The sequence below is a fragment of the Sycon ciliatum genome, chromosome 4 (assembly GCF_964019385.1).
Source record: "Sycon ciliatum chromosome 4, ocSycCili1.1, whole genome shotgun sequence".
Classification (NCBI taxonomy): Eukaryota; Metazoa; Porifera; class Calcarea; order Leucosolenida; family Sycettidae; genus Sycon; species Sycon ciliatum.
Window position 1 is genome coordinate 5,166,358 of NC_088646.1, and position 14,452 is coordinate 5,180,809.

The 14,452-nt window shown below is 46.6% G+C and overlaps 1 protein-coding gene and 1 non-coding gene across 2 annotated transcripts; one reads left to right on the forward strand and one right to left on the reverse strand.

Moving 5' to 3' along the window:
* Window positions 1–44: 44 nt before the first annotated feature.
* Window positions 45–131, reverse strand: Trnastop-uca (transfer RNA opal suppressor (anticodon UCA)). The gene has a single exon. It is a non-coding gene; the product is annotated as a tRNA-Sec (tRNA).
* A 3,919-nt stretch (window positions 132–4,050) lies between these two features.
* LOC135814064 (protein Wnt-4-like) lies at window positions 4,051–14,249 on the forward strand. The gene is made up of 9 exons (XM_065327123.1): window positions 4,051–5,110; window positions 9,374–9,525; window positions 9,903–10,004; window positions 10,491–10,573; window positions 10,857–11,085; window positions 11,312–11,448; window positions 11,664–11,804; window positions 12,175–12,404; window positions 13,266–14,249. The coding sequence occupies exons 1-9, from the start codon at window positions 5,040–5,042 to the stop codon at window positions 13,378–13,380; spliced, it is 1,260 nt and encodes a 419-aa protein (XP_065183195.1). The 5' UTR covers window positions 4,051–5,039; the 3' UTR covers window positions 13,381–14,249.
* The last annotated feature ends 203 nt before the right edge of the window (window positions 14,250–14,452 follow it).

A 14,452-nucleotide genomic window follows, 5' to 3' on the forward strand; every position in this document is an offset into this window, starting at 1 on the left:
CCAACCAACAGAACAAAAGGGGGGGGGGGGTGGCAAAAAAGTGGCGCTCGGAAGGCCGAATCGAACGGCTGTGGCGTTAACCACCTACAGGTTTGAAGCCTGCACCCCACACCAGTGAAGCTCATCCGAGCAATCCTTCAGTGGCCGCATTTACCTTATAAACCCAGCAACGGCACTCTAGTGTGTGTAGTCACAACACTGTGCACCATTGTGGTTTGGCATAAGTAGATGTTGTGACATCTTCTCAGATGCGGCTACCACACTGTGGTGCATTGACCACCAATGTCTCCCCTTACTGGCCTTAGGCCATTCTGCCGGGCAAATGCCCGCAGCGCCATGGAAACCAGGTATGCTCAGATGTTGTAGGAGGTGAAATGCTGTTTTCTCTGTTCTAGGTTGTTCTCTAGCATGCATAGGCGTGGGAAATAGCCCTTTCCCAAGGTGCTCGCCCTTTTTTCACCCTTTTTGGCCCTTTTTGGAAAAGCCCGTTTCTTCGCCCTTTATTGTGTTTTTTTTGTGAAAAAGTGCTAAAATCTGTTTGTTCATGCATGCGATCACAGTTTCCGAGTGCTCGATGGGCCTTGGCACGCCGCTTTTTAGGGGGCAACAAGTTGGTGAAGCTTGTACACAATGCTGTAAAAGTGGGTTTTTTGAACTTTACTTCCTGTTTTGCCTTTCGTGGACCCATAAATGGAAGAGTGCGTATTCATTTCTCAGCTGGGGTTCATATCTGAACATGGATCATGGCTATCAGGGAGTCGTAAAATGGAGTCGTAAAATGGTTTCATCATGCATTCATCAAGAAGGATTATGTATGATTTCTAAAAATAAAAAAAAGTTACTTAATTCTGCCCGTACAAGAGGCCGGTTTACCAAGTTAAAAAAAAAAAAAAAAAAAAAAAATTTACGACTCCCTGATGGCTATGCTTCACTGTAAAAAGAGCACTTTTTGCCTGTTTTCACCAGGGAGTAGTGGTACTGTACTACTCCCTGGTTTTCACTGAAAAAAGAGCACTTTTTCAGCATATTTTGAGGGGCGCGAAAAGCACTAAGTGCGAATTAAAAAGCACCTTTGGGAAAGGGCTACCCAGAAATGATATGTGCATGGGGATACCTCTGCATTTTATTGCTTATATGGGGACTCGAAGTTCAGAAAATCGCATTTTTCGTACTTTCAAGTGGCCATACGTACAACAAAATGCATAAATATCCCCCATAATTATGAATATCATTTCTGTGTGTATGCATGCTAGAGAACAACTTAGAATACGAGAAAACAGCACTTATTCTGTTAACGCCTGGCTGTCTTTTGCACGTTCGGAACTCGGGGAGTGGTTTTAACAATGCAGTGGGAATAGATGGAGTTGGCATAACTTGTAATAGAGACAGTTCTTTACTTCTTCGGAGATCATATTTACAACACCCACATCACCACATACCACACCTCACAGGTAACTCATACCCACACCATGCAGTATGGCTAATGTGTGAGAGGCGGTGTGCGAGAGTGTCAGGGAGTGTGTTTGGCGAGTGTGTTAGGTGAGTGTACATGTAGGAGTGTAGGAGTGTGAGAGTGTATGATGTAGATACACATCAACACTGCGGGTCTCATCTTGCAGTGCTTGCTGTGACATCCATACCCACCACTGAGCCATTGTGTGCAGCTGGCGACAGGATGAAATCCAATCCTAATTGCTGATTATAATACTGGTGCCGATTATCTGAATAGCACACAGTAGGTGAGCATTGCACGCAGTCATGCCTTTGCAGTTGCTTTAATGTGGTCAGTAGCTTGCTGGGCTCATGTATGCAAACACTGCTTGTTATCCATACTGTTATGATCATTATATCCAGTGCCACTAGCAGAATGTCCCAAGTAGTGAAAGCAAAAGGCACCAGAAGAGTGTCACGTACACTGGGCCAGCATAGACCTGCATTCTAGGAGTGTGCGGCTTGAACCCTAACCTGTCCCTGGAGATTGATTTTCGCCTGCACTGATCATATTCCGATTATCTTGGGTTATCAATTTTAGTGAGTGTGGCATAACATTGGGATGCAACACCATACTTCACACCACTGATTTTCGGCTTGGTAATCATTAGTCATGGAGTAGCTTTCAGGACAGGGCAACGTGCTACCAACTACTCTATAAAAGAGCCTCTTTGGATGCACCGAACAGCCTCCAGCGCATCTGCTGCTGCGGATGCTAATCATACCCCCAAAAAATAACGCACACGTGTAACTACATACTCTAATGTACATGTACATGTAGGTGTCTCGTATGCTGCAGCATTTGAAGGGTACAGCCACACTGAATATCATCACTGTGCTAACGTTAGGAGTACATGTATATGTACCCAATATCCTCATTAAAATGTAGCCTGGGCTTGAGTTGGGGAATTAGTTGACCAGGACACATGCTGTGACTCATGTCCCTGTACATTATTTATGATGGCATGCTATGCTATGCAACCCTGCTGCTTTTTTATGCCAGCTAAAGTATGCCAGTCAGCTTATTTTTAGTCCTGCTTTCTTGTGTCATGTTTGGTCAATAGCCGACTTCATAATTACTCAGTACCCATGCTGGTATATGTATGTGGATGTGCAGAGTGGAAGGTGGAGTGACTTGCTTGCTTCCCCATCGCAATGCCCGAGTATATACATGTACAGCACGTCAGTGTCAGCACGTACTAACTTGATGACATCCTGCTTGTCAGCAACACTAACTTCAAAAACTTCAAACATGAAACCATCCACACACCGGTAGGCCCGGAATATCACCAAAATTAATATCAATCAATTTTTTTCTTCACACCGTTTTCCCTTGTCCATTCCCTCAACCAGTGAATATCACCAAACCAAGGGATTTCGGAATTGCCCTGTGTGATACTGTCATACAGTAGCCGGTTTGGGGCTCCAAACTCTGCTCACCGTCAGTGGGATAAATTTCCTCTTGGCAATGGCGTATGATGCTTGAGGGCACAATAAACTCACTGTTGTTCACTACCATATACCTACATGGAGCACTTGTGAGGTATTTAGACTCTCTGAATCCCTACTAAATGAAGTAGTATAGTATATTATGGTGGCTGCATTCCTAGCTGAGTTCACATGTATTCTTATGTTCAGTTCTTGTTGTAACACCAGTACTCACCTTTTAACTCGAGGAGCTTGAAGGGGATGCTGTCAGAAGTAACACTTTAGTTGAGCCTGATCAGCTTGTTTGGGGGCATTCTGCTCCTGCACGTAGTATGCCTTTGCTGGTGTGCGCACCGCTCCATGCTCCGCGGCATTTATACACCACCTTGTGTGACGTTTCCGGAGTGGAGGGCAAGGGGGAAGAGACTTGAAGATTGTCAACACTCTTCCGACCCGGGTCCTGGGAAACAGCCATGTTAGGTAGATTTTGTGTTCACACGTGTGTGGTGCTGCTGAAGCGTGCAGTCCAATGCCATCAAGGTCTGCATTCCACTGTCTGACGGTGACGCTACAGTCTGTAGTCTCTTCAAGCTCCATGTGAATGTGATGATCATGTGTATTGTGCAGCATGCACACAGTGATGATGTAGGCAATGCTGTGAATCATGGATCTAGCCTGAATGTATGTATTGTACACGTGACGTACAGTACAGGTACATGACTGTACTCATACTCATCATGAGCCCACAGCCTAGGCAGAGTATGCAGGAATCAGGAGCACCATGGATCGCAGATGCACAGTGCTATGCTGCATAAGTCAAGTGGGGTAGCAAACCTCAAAGCTTCACCCATTGGCATTGCGCACGTGCCATCGGAACAGTCATACCATAGCCTCGCTCAGCATGCGGACAGTGGTCAGTCTCATAGTCATACTGCTAAGATGACCAAGCACACTCACAACATAGCGACCACCCGATTATACCCCAGTCGTCGAGATGACTTGATCAGTACGCAACGTCCTGATCACGCAAGCATTGCAGACCATTACCCGAGTCACAAGAGGAAGAAGTGATATACCACCACAGGACGGCTGCTGGTGATACTCTTCGGTGTTGAGCTGCCCAGAGAACAGTTGAAGATTTGATTCCTGGTTACAGGCTAGCCAGGTTTGAGAGCCATTGAGCCGGAGCGCTTAGTTCAGTTACCGCGGGGTGCGACAGGTGACTTACTTGCAACCGCTGCAGGCCAAGACAATTCAGGGAACAAAGGTTTGCACGCCAAGGTTCAATCGAACGCCATCGACTCCAGAATTCGGTCACACGCATTCCATGGTAGAACGTGCAAGAAAGCTGCCTATGCTCACTCATTCCCTGCTGCTCACAGCTAGCTCCGATGTAACAACAATCGGATTAGCCGAGTGAGTGTGTCGCATTTTCAGGAGATTCTACAGCTAGAAAAGAGAGGGTCTTAGGAGAGTTCTAATCAGATCTTCGCGGCTGCACTGGACGCACTTTGTATCCATTGTGTTGGACAATCGGCACGCTGTGAAACTACTTGCAATATACAAGTTCCCGCGAGGACACAGGAAGAAAGCTATCCTAGTAGATCTACTTCCTAGCTGGGCCAAGCACCAGGTTGACCTCTGCAAAGACCTGCTCGCTACACGAGGAACGCCGGTGAGCTGGATATAACTCTGTTACCATCAGTATCTGTGTTCAGTGTTACAAGTTCATCCGGGAACGACCACACGATCGAAACACCCGTGACTTCGCACTTCCTCACTGGTCAAGTCTGCAAGCAGCAACAGGCTAGCTACGCGATAGGATAACCTCACGTGCATATAGCCGGCGTATGTGCCAGACGTGTGAAGGCAGTTTCACCTTGCACCGGACAGCTACCAACACTACAGGATACCTAGTGCCTCTACTCCGCTCTAGACCTCGCACGTGCTGAGAAGAAAGCAGAAGACCAGGGAGCTATTTGGAAAGGTATCCACTCTCATTCCAAACGCTGCAGGAGCCAGTTGGAGCCCATACCCGCTCAACAGGCGTGGAAAGGAAGAAAGTGAACAACGCGGAGCCGGAAGTTCATCGACCGATATATCCTACATCAAAGAAGAAGATGGCAAACGTGGGATTTACCTGGATTGCAGCGATATTGGTGCTGGCATGCGCGAGGCGATCAGAGCAGAGGTTAGTGATTGTTATTCTCACTGCCACTAGGATAGGATTCACCCTAAATATACTGTCACGCTCGTGTGACTATTCCCCATGCACAGTCTTTGCGAGTGGGCACTCATCTTGATATTGTGAATAGCGCCATCAGTTTGCCATGGTCCAATAACCGTACAGCAATAACTAGATCATTACATCGACCCGTAGTCTAATCACACAATGCATACACATGTGCATCTAGTATACCGGTATCCAATAATATGAAATGAAGTGCAGCACTATGACACACAAAAAGGCACGAAAGTTGCGGCAAACTCTTAGGCCTCCTCTGTGCCTTTGTGTATACTATGAAATGAGAACTCAATGCTGGAGAAAGTGAACTATTTGCGCCAATGCCGATGGTTCGTCAGTCAGAATTAGGCATCGGCGGCTAATGCTCGTTTTTTCACAGTATAATACTTTTGGCAGTGCTCGATATTTCACGGCATAATGCCTGTTATAATGCTCCATTCACACTATAATGCTAGAGTGATATGTACATTTTCGAGCTATCTTGAGCAAATATGCACATGGAAAAGAAATGTATCCACAATTGGCTCATACTGAGATAAGGAAGTGTAGTTGTATATGCATGACCACACGAAAACACGCAACTGTGGGAAGAGCGACGCAAGAGTGTCGGTACACTGTCTGTACAAGCCTCTTGTCATGTGAAAAGACGTGTAAAAAGTCTTGTATTGTACCAAAATAGAACTGATAATGCTTTCTCCAGCCAAAAACATGCCACCTAATGCCGAGCACTGCTACTTCTTCAAAACACCCATAATGCTAGTTATAATGCTAGCATTAGCCGCCGATGCCTAGTCAGAATGCAACTTTGGGCATATAAATACACTGAACAGGTAGCAGCCATAGAGACAGTGGCCACAAAGATACAGTTGAGAGATTGCCTCCGACTGTCGTTCTGAAATCATTACATGACGGGAAAATAGAAAATTGGTGCATCTGCCTTCCATGTCTTCTGCAAGGCGGTCAAAACGTCTCCAGTAGATGGAAAAAATTCTACTATTGTTTCGCTCAGAATTGGTTCATTAAATGTTCCGTTCTGTAATGTGGTGCGGGAACTAGCCTAATACAACATGATTCGATAAACTTCCACTCCACATGTTGGGTTGAGTACAGCCTTATGAGAAAACAGATCTAACGTTCGGCTATGATGAGTACTGGATGGGACGTGTTAGGGAATGCATGTTGCGGCCTCGAGGACGCGGGGAGGAGCGTAGTGTTCTTGAAGGTTTCCTGATCTTCCTTCGCCATTATCGGGTTCTGAGAATGAAAGAATTTTTTAAGGTGAGGCAAGCTCAAGTCCCTGCACTTGAAGAGAACGTCAGCTTGAGCAAAAGACTGAGCACGTTTCGCTGCAATGGTACCTTACCCCACAGGAAAACGCTCACGGATAGCAAGGTTAGACTGTCGCTCACCGTAGTATGTCCACAGTGGATGGCGTTCTGTCATTTGTCAAAGCAGTGCTTTCACTTCTGAAGTACAGGCACTATATCTTGGTATTGGGAGTGCTGCGTGTTTTGCGTGTTTTCGTTGCGGGTGCAATGGTGCTAACAAAAGTACAACTCTTCCTTGTCAGTTTAGAATGGGCTTGTGACAAAGTGAAAGTAGAAATAGTGTCTTTGTGTGCGGCATTCTCTTTCTGGAAGGTTCCGTGGCCCGGTCAGGCAGAGTACGGTCTAGTTTTGCAACACCCGCTCTTACGCGGCTGCGAATACTTCGAAATATGTGTAAAATGTGCATTACCTGATGGAGCAGTTTGCTGAAGACGTCTTCATGACCTTGGTAGGTCTTGATATTCAGAATGGTTATACTATGTAGGGTAACAGATAGGAGATACTGCAACATAGGCTAATGCTGTATCACGGGGTTCCGATCAGAGTGGAAAGAATCGAGCAGCCATGTATGTGTGTGTGTGTTGGGGGGGGGGGGGGGGTTGAGTGGTTCCACTGGGAGATGGGGTTAAAACTTGCCCAAGTCAGTTGTACAATGTATGTTATGAGCATACTCGTACAGAAAACTTTGCCGTGCCAAGTTTTAGCTTGAGGAGGAAGCACTCGACAGTTACACATACGTGTACATCTACATGGGCAAAAACTACCCGATAATGATGTAAACAGCAGAGTTTCCAACTGGAATTCAAGTATACCCCTGTCATCAAGCCCCTAATGACTGCAATCAGAATGTGTTTTCCTGGACACTGCCATGTTAAGACAAGGCACTTGGACGTTTGTGTGGCTTTATTCCCTGACCTGATCTTCACAACATCAGTGTTTGTGTGCTGGAGCCAGTCAACCTAAGTGCTCACAAGTTCACAAGTGTTTAGGACCAGGCAGCTGCCATTCCTGAACCTAGCTCCCCTGTGCTACTGGGACTGGAGCAGATTTGTGCAAGACCTCTGCTCATCTTATGCGTTCTGTCCATTGTTCCATGTGGGGGGACAGCATCTTTGATGCGAAACCCGGTCTGTGCGCCTTGCTTTGTGAGCTTTGTCGGCATCAGTGCGATGCTTTGTAGTTGGAAGAGAAATCGTGGCACGGGGTATCTTCCAGATCACTCTGCAGGTTTGCTTGACGCCAGAGTGCAGTGCAAAGACAATGCATCACACCGCTGGTCATCTGGCAATAGCATGGTATTCACACAGTACAATGTGTGGGCATATTGCACTATCCTGTAAAGGAAGTTCGCACAGCGGGTGGTAATGCCTATGGCGGGAACGGTTGCCACTCCATCACATGGTGCTCTGGCTCTTAGCGGCATTTCTGGCTTTTTAAGGCCAGCATCAACCATTGCCATACCAGTACAGCTCTAGGTAGGGAATGTTCGCAAGCAATAACTGATCTCTCAGCCCAGTTTTCACATGTACTGCGTAGCCTACAGTACATACATTTTGGCGCAGGTGTATGCACAGTCACTCAGTGCTGGGACCCCACATGCTAACTTAACGTGGCCTAGACATGCAGAGTGGCGTCCCTTCTTATTTCTGCTCCTGACCGACCAGACTAAACAAAGGCCCACGGTTCTGTGGTATTCTAATATGCTAGCAAGGTGTCACATCCATGATCCACACAAGCAGAAGTATCAACAGCATCCCGTTTTGGCTATGCCTTCTGGAGTGCGAGTGTCTCACTGCAGTCAATCATCAAGGGTGATAATTAGATTTTCGTGGACAGCACTTCAGCTGGGTCAAAACACAACTAATTACTTACTTGTCTGCTCTTGCAGTGTTTGTACTGGGGCCCATGGCCCAGTGTGGGACTTGCCGCTCTGTGTACCGTGACTACAGGTTTCCGGCATACCACATGTGCATGCATTACTACTATACAGTAGTAGTAATGCATGCCCTTACTGGTTTGTTGTCTGGGGATTGACACTGCTAATATGCATTCTGTTGGTCTTGTATTGTAATCGTGCGTCTATTGGTGGCAGTCAGGGGGTAAACAAAGCTTCATCAGTCCGAGCACCACTCTCTCCTGTATATTTATGTCCATCTGCCTATGCCTCCTGGCTGTGGCCGGGAGGTTTGCTTGGAGAGCACCTCACCCTATGGCTGAGATGTTCATGGCGGTCTTAGATCCTGCAGTTCAGCCGTTGGCATTGATTCGAATGCGTCTTTCCCCTGGACCCAAAGTACATACTGCACTCTTAGTATACTTTAGAGGAGAATTGCCGCTCCTTTTCTAGTTGTTTCAACTGAGTTGCTTTTGGAAACTTGGACCAGGGCCCATGCGCCCAGGGTGCACTGCCAGCAAAGCATCTAGCCTGGAAGGGTCCCTTGCAGCAAAACTGTCTCAGTACTCACTGGAAGCTGTTCACAGAAATATCCTGGTGTATCCATGATCTTATGCTGCTTGCACTTTGCTAAGAATTTGTGTCTTGATTGCGCACAAGTCAGAGTTCAAGAGTAGGCATGGCCAATTTAGAACAATGAGCTTGCACTGTTTTCAATGCAATTCCCTGGGCTCCACTGAATTGTTTCAATTGTGGCTACTAAATCTGTTATGATGGGTGTTGTAGTCTTTAAGCTAAGCGGCAATTAACTTGTGTTGAGTTGTGGAATGATTAGTTGTACGTCAGTAACTTGTTGTCAATAAAAAAAGAGATAATCTATTCCTCCAGCTGACATAGTGAATTGAGAGTGCCACTGGAGCTACATGATCATAATCCCTGTACTTACTGCATCTATACTCTGCTATCTGCTGTATTTCTGCATGGCAGTGTCTGGATGACTGGAATATCGATCAGCTCAAAGACCCTGGATCCGCTAGAGGGTGCACTGCAGAAGACATGCAGCTCCATTGCTGGTTTGACGCACCGTCAGCGCATGTTCTGCTTGACTCGATCGGAGCTGATGGATCCCATCGACCAAGGCAAGATACTGTGTTCACTGACATAGAGTAGGACCTGATAAGCTAGCAGTGGACCATGCTTCAACATTTAAAAAAATTCGCCTATTGAGTTTTCGGATCTCAAATCACACAACACCCTGTTTTCCGGAATTCTACTCGAGTCACAAGCTGTTCTTCTGCCATGGTGAATTTGATACCCTCCGTGTTGAACGGGACACTGAAATTTGCTGGATCACAACTACAATACATCTGAGTTCACTAGGCACTTTACTGTGATTTTTTAATTTTTCAAGTGAATTAGCTCAGATGGTCTTTCTGTCATAACACCCACGATCCTGCTTCATCTATACAGTCCACGCCCTCATGAGATTTGCCTTTTCACATTGCCATACCTGCAGGAGCCAATCTTGGTCGGCTGGAGTGCAGCAGGAGAATGAGTAAGAAGCGATGGAACTGCCCTAGCGACGACTCTGTACTGCTCAAGGCTGCTCTTGTCAAAGGTAAACAAGGGAGTGTAGATTAGTATGCTGATTGATATGCCTAACCTGCCATGATGTAACCGGAGTTGAGAGTAACAAGCCTAGTAATATTATCCACAAGTATATCATAATAATTATATGCATGTTAGAAGTGCATCTGCCTGCAATGGAACAGCATGGAACTCAACTACATGTAAATTATTTAATCACTTGTGGCGCATGCATGGCTTCATACATGAGCAGTGGCCAGCTTCATACAGAAGCAGTGGCCAAGGCGGCCTCTTTGTCCTTCAGACGTCTAGAACCTATGTCGCTACCCAGGATGATGGGACACTTCCAGAGAGTAATAGTACACTTTGATTTACCGGCTATGCATGCCTGTATCGTGTGTGTGTGTGTGTGTGCGTGTGCGCGTGTGTGTGTGTGTGTGTGTGTGTGTGTGTGTGTGTGTGTGTGTGTGTGTGTGTGTGTGTGTGTGTTTGTATCTGTGTGCTGCCTATGCACTAGGGTACCGAGAGTCGGCCTTTCTGCAGGCAATCCAGTCCAGTGGCGTAGTACAGGCAGTTGCCCGGGTCTGCAGCTCTGGCAAGGTCAGTAATATCATAGTTACTGTATCAACTTACCAAATCATATTATGACTTGGTAAGTTGATTATTATGCAAACTTGTAAAGTGATATAAGACTTTAGAATATGCAACGTAACTACAAGCGCATCTATCTCTAGCCGTCTGAAGTCTGCTTGAAGAGTTGTAAGATTACAAGCAGTCACTCTGTTGTCTATTCCCTGGCAGTGATGGGTATAGTTACCATTCACTGAGCTTTGTGGTGTCTGATGACATGGCGTGTGTGGTATTTCTCTTCAAATGCCTGCAGGCTGAAAAGCACTGCGGATGCGACAGCTCTTTCAAGCAGTATGGCCGAGAACAGCACGAGAAGTTCCAGCAGCGGAGCAGTCGTATCCGTGCCGAGGCTGAGAGCTCCAGCCCAGGGGGCAGTGGCGAGGTCAACCTCGACTTGGACGGGGATATCATCAACTCTGTACCACTGACCGAGGATGACCAGTCCTGGGTGTGGGGAGGCTGCGGAGACAACTGGGAAGCAGGTAGGACGATAGGAAACATGGATCCAATACTGCATACCCTTTCCACATAATTGGCTTTTAAATTCATACAGCTAGAATTACAGTGACACTAGGGCGTAGGCAATTATTTGCACGTGTAACAAGAGCAATCCCTGTCCTTGGTAACTCTTCTTCAGGGCTCAGTACTGTTCTGAAAACAGAATGGACCTAACCTTGAACCATTTTGTTCCTGTCGGCTGTCCTGTAGGAATGCGTTTTGCCGCAGAGTTCCTCGACACTGGCGCGGTTCTTAACCGCTCGAAAGTGGACAAGCACGGCGGGATGTTTGGGAAGTCGCCGCTGGTGAATCGCATGGCGTTGCACAACAACAAGGCTGGTCGATTGGTAAGTAGGTGTGATGAACTACCGGCATGCTGACATGTTCTTTGAAGACCAGATCAAATTGCAAATGTGAATCTCAATGGATGTCGGGGTGTCGGGGGGGGGGGGGGGGAGGTAGTTGCGTGTTGGGGGGATTATCACATCATGGTTGCATTGGTGGGAAACGGTTTGGGACTGTCCTTACAATACTATCATATGTACTTGTGCTGTCTGTGCAGGCCGTGAAGCGACTGCTGGACATCCGATGCCGCTGTATGGGTCTGAGCGGCTCGTGCAGTGAGAAAGTGTGTTGGAGAGTGCTACCAAGCATACAGAGAGTTGGAGACAGACTGCAAAAGAAATTCACAGCAGCTGTGAAGGTAGGCAGGGTCAATAGCTGCTAAGGTGCACACTTCTGCATAAATTCGAGGACTTCATCTGATGCATTCCTAGTACTCTCTCCGAGGAACTGCCAATGGGTCCTTTTTTTGGCAGGAACTGGATCCCCCCGCCCCCTCCTATCCCCCCCCCCCCCTGAGAATGCAGCATTTTCTGTCACCATTATGAAGTAACACAAAAATTAATAATACATTGCAGAACATACAAGGTCCCCTTTATCCCCTAAGTACTTGAAAACCACCACCAGCACAACCACCAGCACAACCACCATTACTATCATGGCAGGTTTGCTCATTGAACTAATGATTGGTCATGTCCTTTCAAATTTTCTTTCCTTCTGTGGGAGTGTAGGTTCGCATGGCTCCACGATCTCGCACCGGTCTCGCTATGGTCATGGATGCAGCCATTGGTGAAGAGAGCCGTGACGTAAAGCCACCCTCAAAGGATCTGGTGTTCAGTGAAACATCGCCGTCGTTCTGCATCCATGATCAGCTGAAGGCATCGCCTGGCACAACGGGACGCAAGTGCAAGCCGTTATCACCGGGCGACGATAGCTGTCAGCACCTATGCTGTGGCAGAGGGTAAGTACCGGCATGTATAGCGGCGACCGCCTCTCTATAATCACATCCTGCGATATTACGCATGATGCAATAGCCATTATGCCTCTTTGCATCTTGTGATATTACGCATGATGCAATAGTCATGATGTTGTGACCCTCTGTTGGTGGTGCTAGGATACTGACAGACCATCAAGAAGTCACGCAACCACTCGACTCACCTACCGTATTTCCCCGAGTAAAAGTCGCACTTTTTTTGTACTAAACTGAAGGCCAACAAAGGGGTGCGACTTACAATCGAGCATAACTCACTAATGAAGTGGATATATGGAAATGATTTGACAAACATAAAGATGACGGGCTGGACTTACAATTGAATGCGACATACTATTGAGGAAATACGGCACGTTGACTTCTAATGTGCACATTTCCCAAACCATCACCATCTGATCTACACTTTTAGAATAGGCTTGGCAAGAACACACAGGTTCCCCGGAGAGACATATTTGTCTAAAATCAGGAGGGTAGATCATGGCCTTCATCATGTTGACATGCCTTGGACCTGGGGTACGTTGGCATGTGAATGTTGTGTTGACATCTCAAGAATGATACACTACTACAGGAGTACTTTGAAGTGGTGTATGGAATCTGCATACGAAGGTGAAGAGCTCCTTCTCAACTGCATTGCTGAAGGAGTGTAGCACACTGTCTGCCTCACCTATACCATCCAGTCTTTGGCAATGCCAATGCTAATGCTTTGGTGTTTGATTGGCATGTGACAGTCAAGATACATGATACCTGATGTGTTTACAAGTAAGTGACCATGCATACTCACTGGTTGTATGTCTCTTTCTTGTCGGTATTACTATTTGCTGTCCGTTGCAGGTACACTACAGAGAGGAAACGAGTGGAAGAACGCTGTCGTTGCAGGTTTCACTGGTGCTGCCGTGTCACGTGCGATCGCTGTGTGTCCGTGCAAGAGATTCACACATGTAACTAGCGCTGCAGCTACTGCCAGCCAGCCAGCCAGGGAGGGAGTATTGTACTACTCTGCTGCCGACCAGACTCCCGACTGCCGTCATGCACTACAGTAATTGAGGCCATCCCACAAGAAAGGTCGGAGTGTTCATGCAACGTGCAATGACATGCCTCGAGTTACGGAGTTGCCGTGTTAAGAAATGGATGAGAAGGACAATCCAGGTACAATGAATAATTATAGTACATGTGCGCTAACTTCCAATGCTGCCCTGCAAGATTTTCTTCCACACTGTACCACATGTACATTACAGCCGTTTCCAGTGATTATAGTTATGGATGAGGTCTTCATTCTGATAATTATCAGGTCCTTGAAAATTGAAGGAGACTTGAAGGAGACTGGCCCAAGCAATGGCACCCATTTAGAGAATTGAGTTCATAGCTTCCATCCCCCTTGTCTTGATTGCTGGTTATCCTACGATGCACCGAAGTTGACCGCTTGCTACACAGCACCCTTTTCAGAGTATTTATGTCACGTCTGCAGTCACCTTTGTGAACAATGCCGGTACGGTTTGCATTCCGACTACGTGCATCCGTATGCACGCTCATGTGTATGGACACCGTAGCCCGACCAGGTTTCAGTACACATTTACTGCATTGTCGGAAAGGGCGACCGCCTAACGTGTTTTAATCACAGTAGTTCAGTGTCGACTAGGCAGCTGCCAGTATTGCTGTTTAGTTTACACAGGGGCCGCATTGTGCCAAGAACCACCCAGTTATCTACTTTTGAACATATGATTCAATATGGACATCTAGTGCACGCCGCATAATCAATGCTATACTATAAAAAGCATAACGCATTGCAGCATGCGAATCATGCCGTTGATATCATTATCTTTAAGATCAGTCCTGATTGAAAGCACATGTAGATGTACATGCTTGTGTGATTGTGTTGCATGAACCTTGAATATAACCAGTTTCACTTATAGAATGTGGAACCTCCTTCTCAGGCTAGGAGTTTTTCAAATAGCATGAATCCACTCGTTATCTTTGTAACATCTGAGCAATGTTGGAATTCCAAGACTATGTCAGGGAAA

Bases quoted from the DNA above. Each gene is read 5' to 3' on its own strand.
- LOC135814064 (XM_065327123.1), top strand. From the start codon at position 5,040: ATGGCAAACGTGGGATTTACCTGGATTGCAGCGATATTGGTGCTGGCA. The intron at 10,574-10,856 runs GTCAGTAATATC...AAATGCCTGCAG, and splicing joins GGGTCTGCAGCTCTGGCAAG to GCTGAAAAGCACTGCGGATG. The intron at 11,805-12,174 runs GTAGGCAGGGTC...GTGGGAGTGTAG, and splicing joins AATTCACAGCAGCTGTGAAG to GTTCGCATGGCTCCACGATC.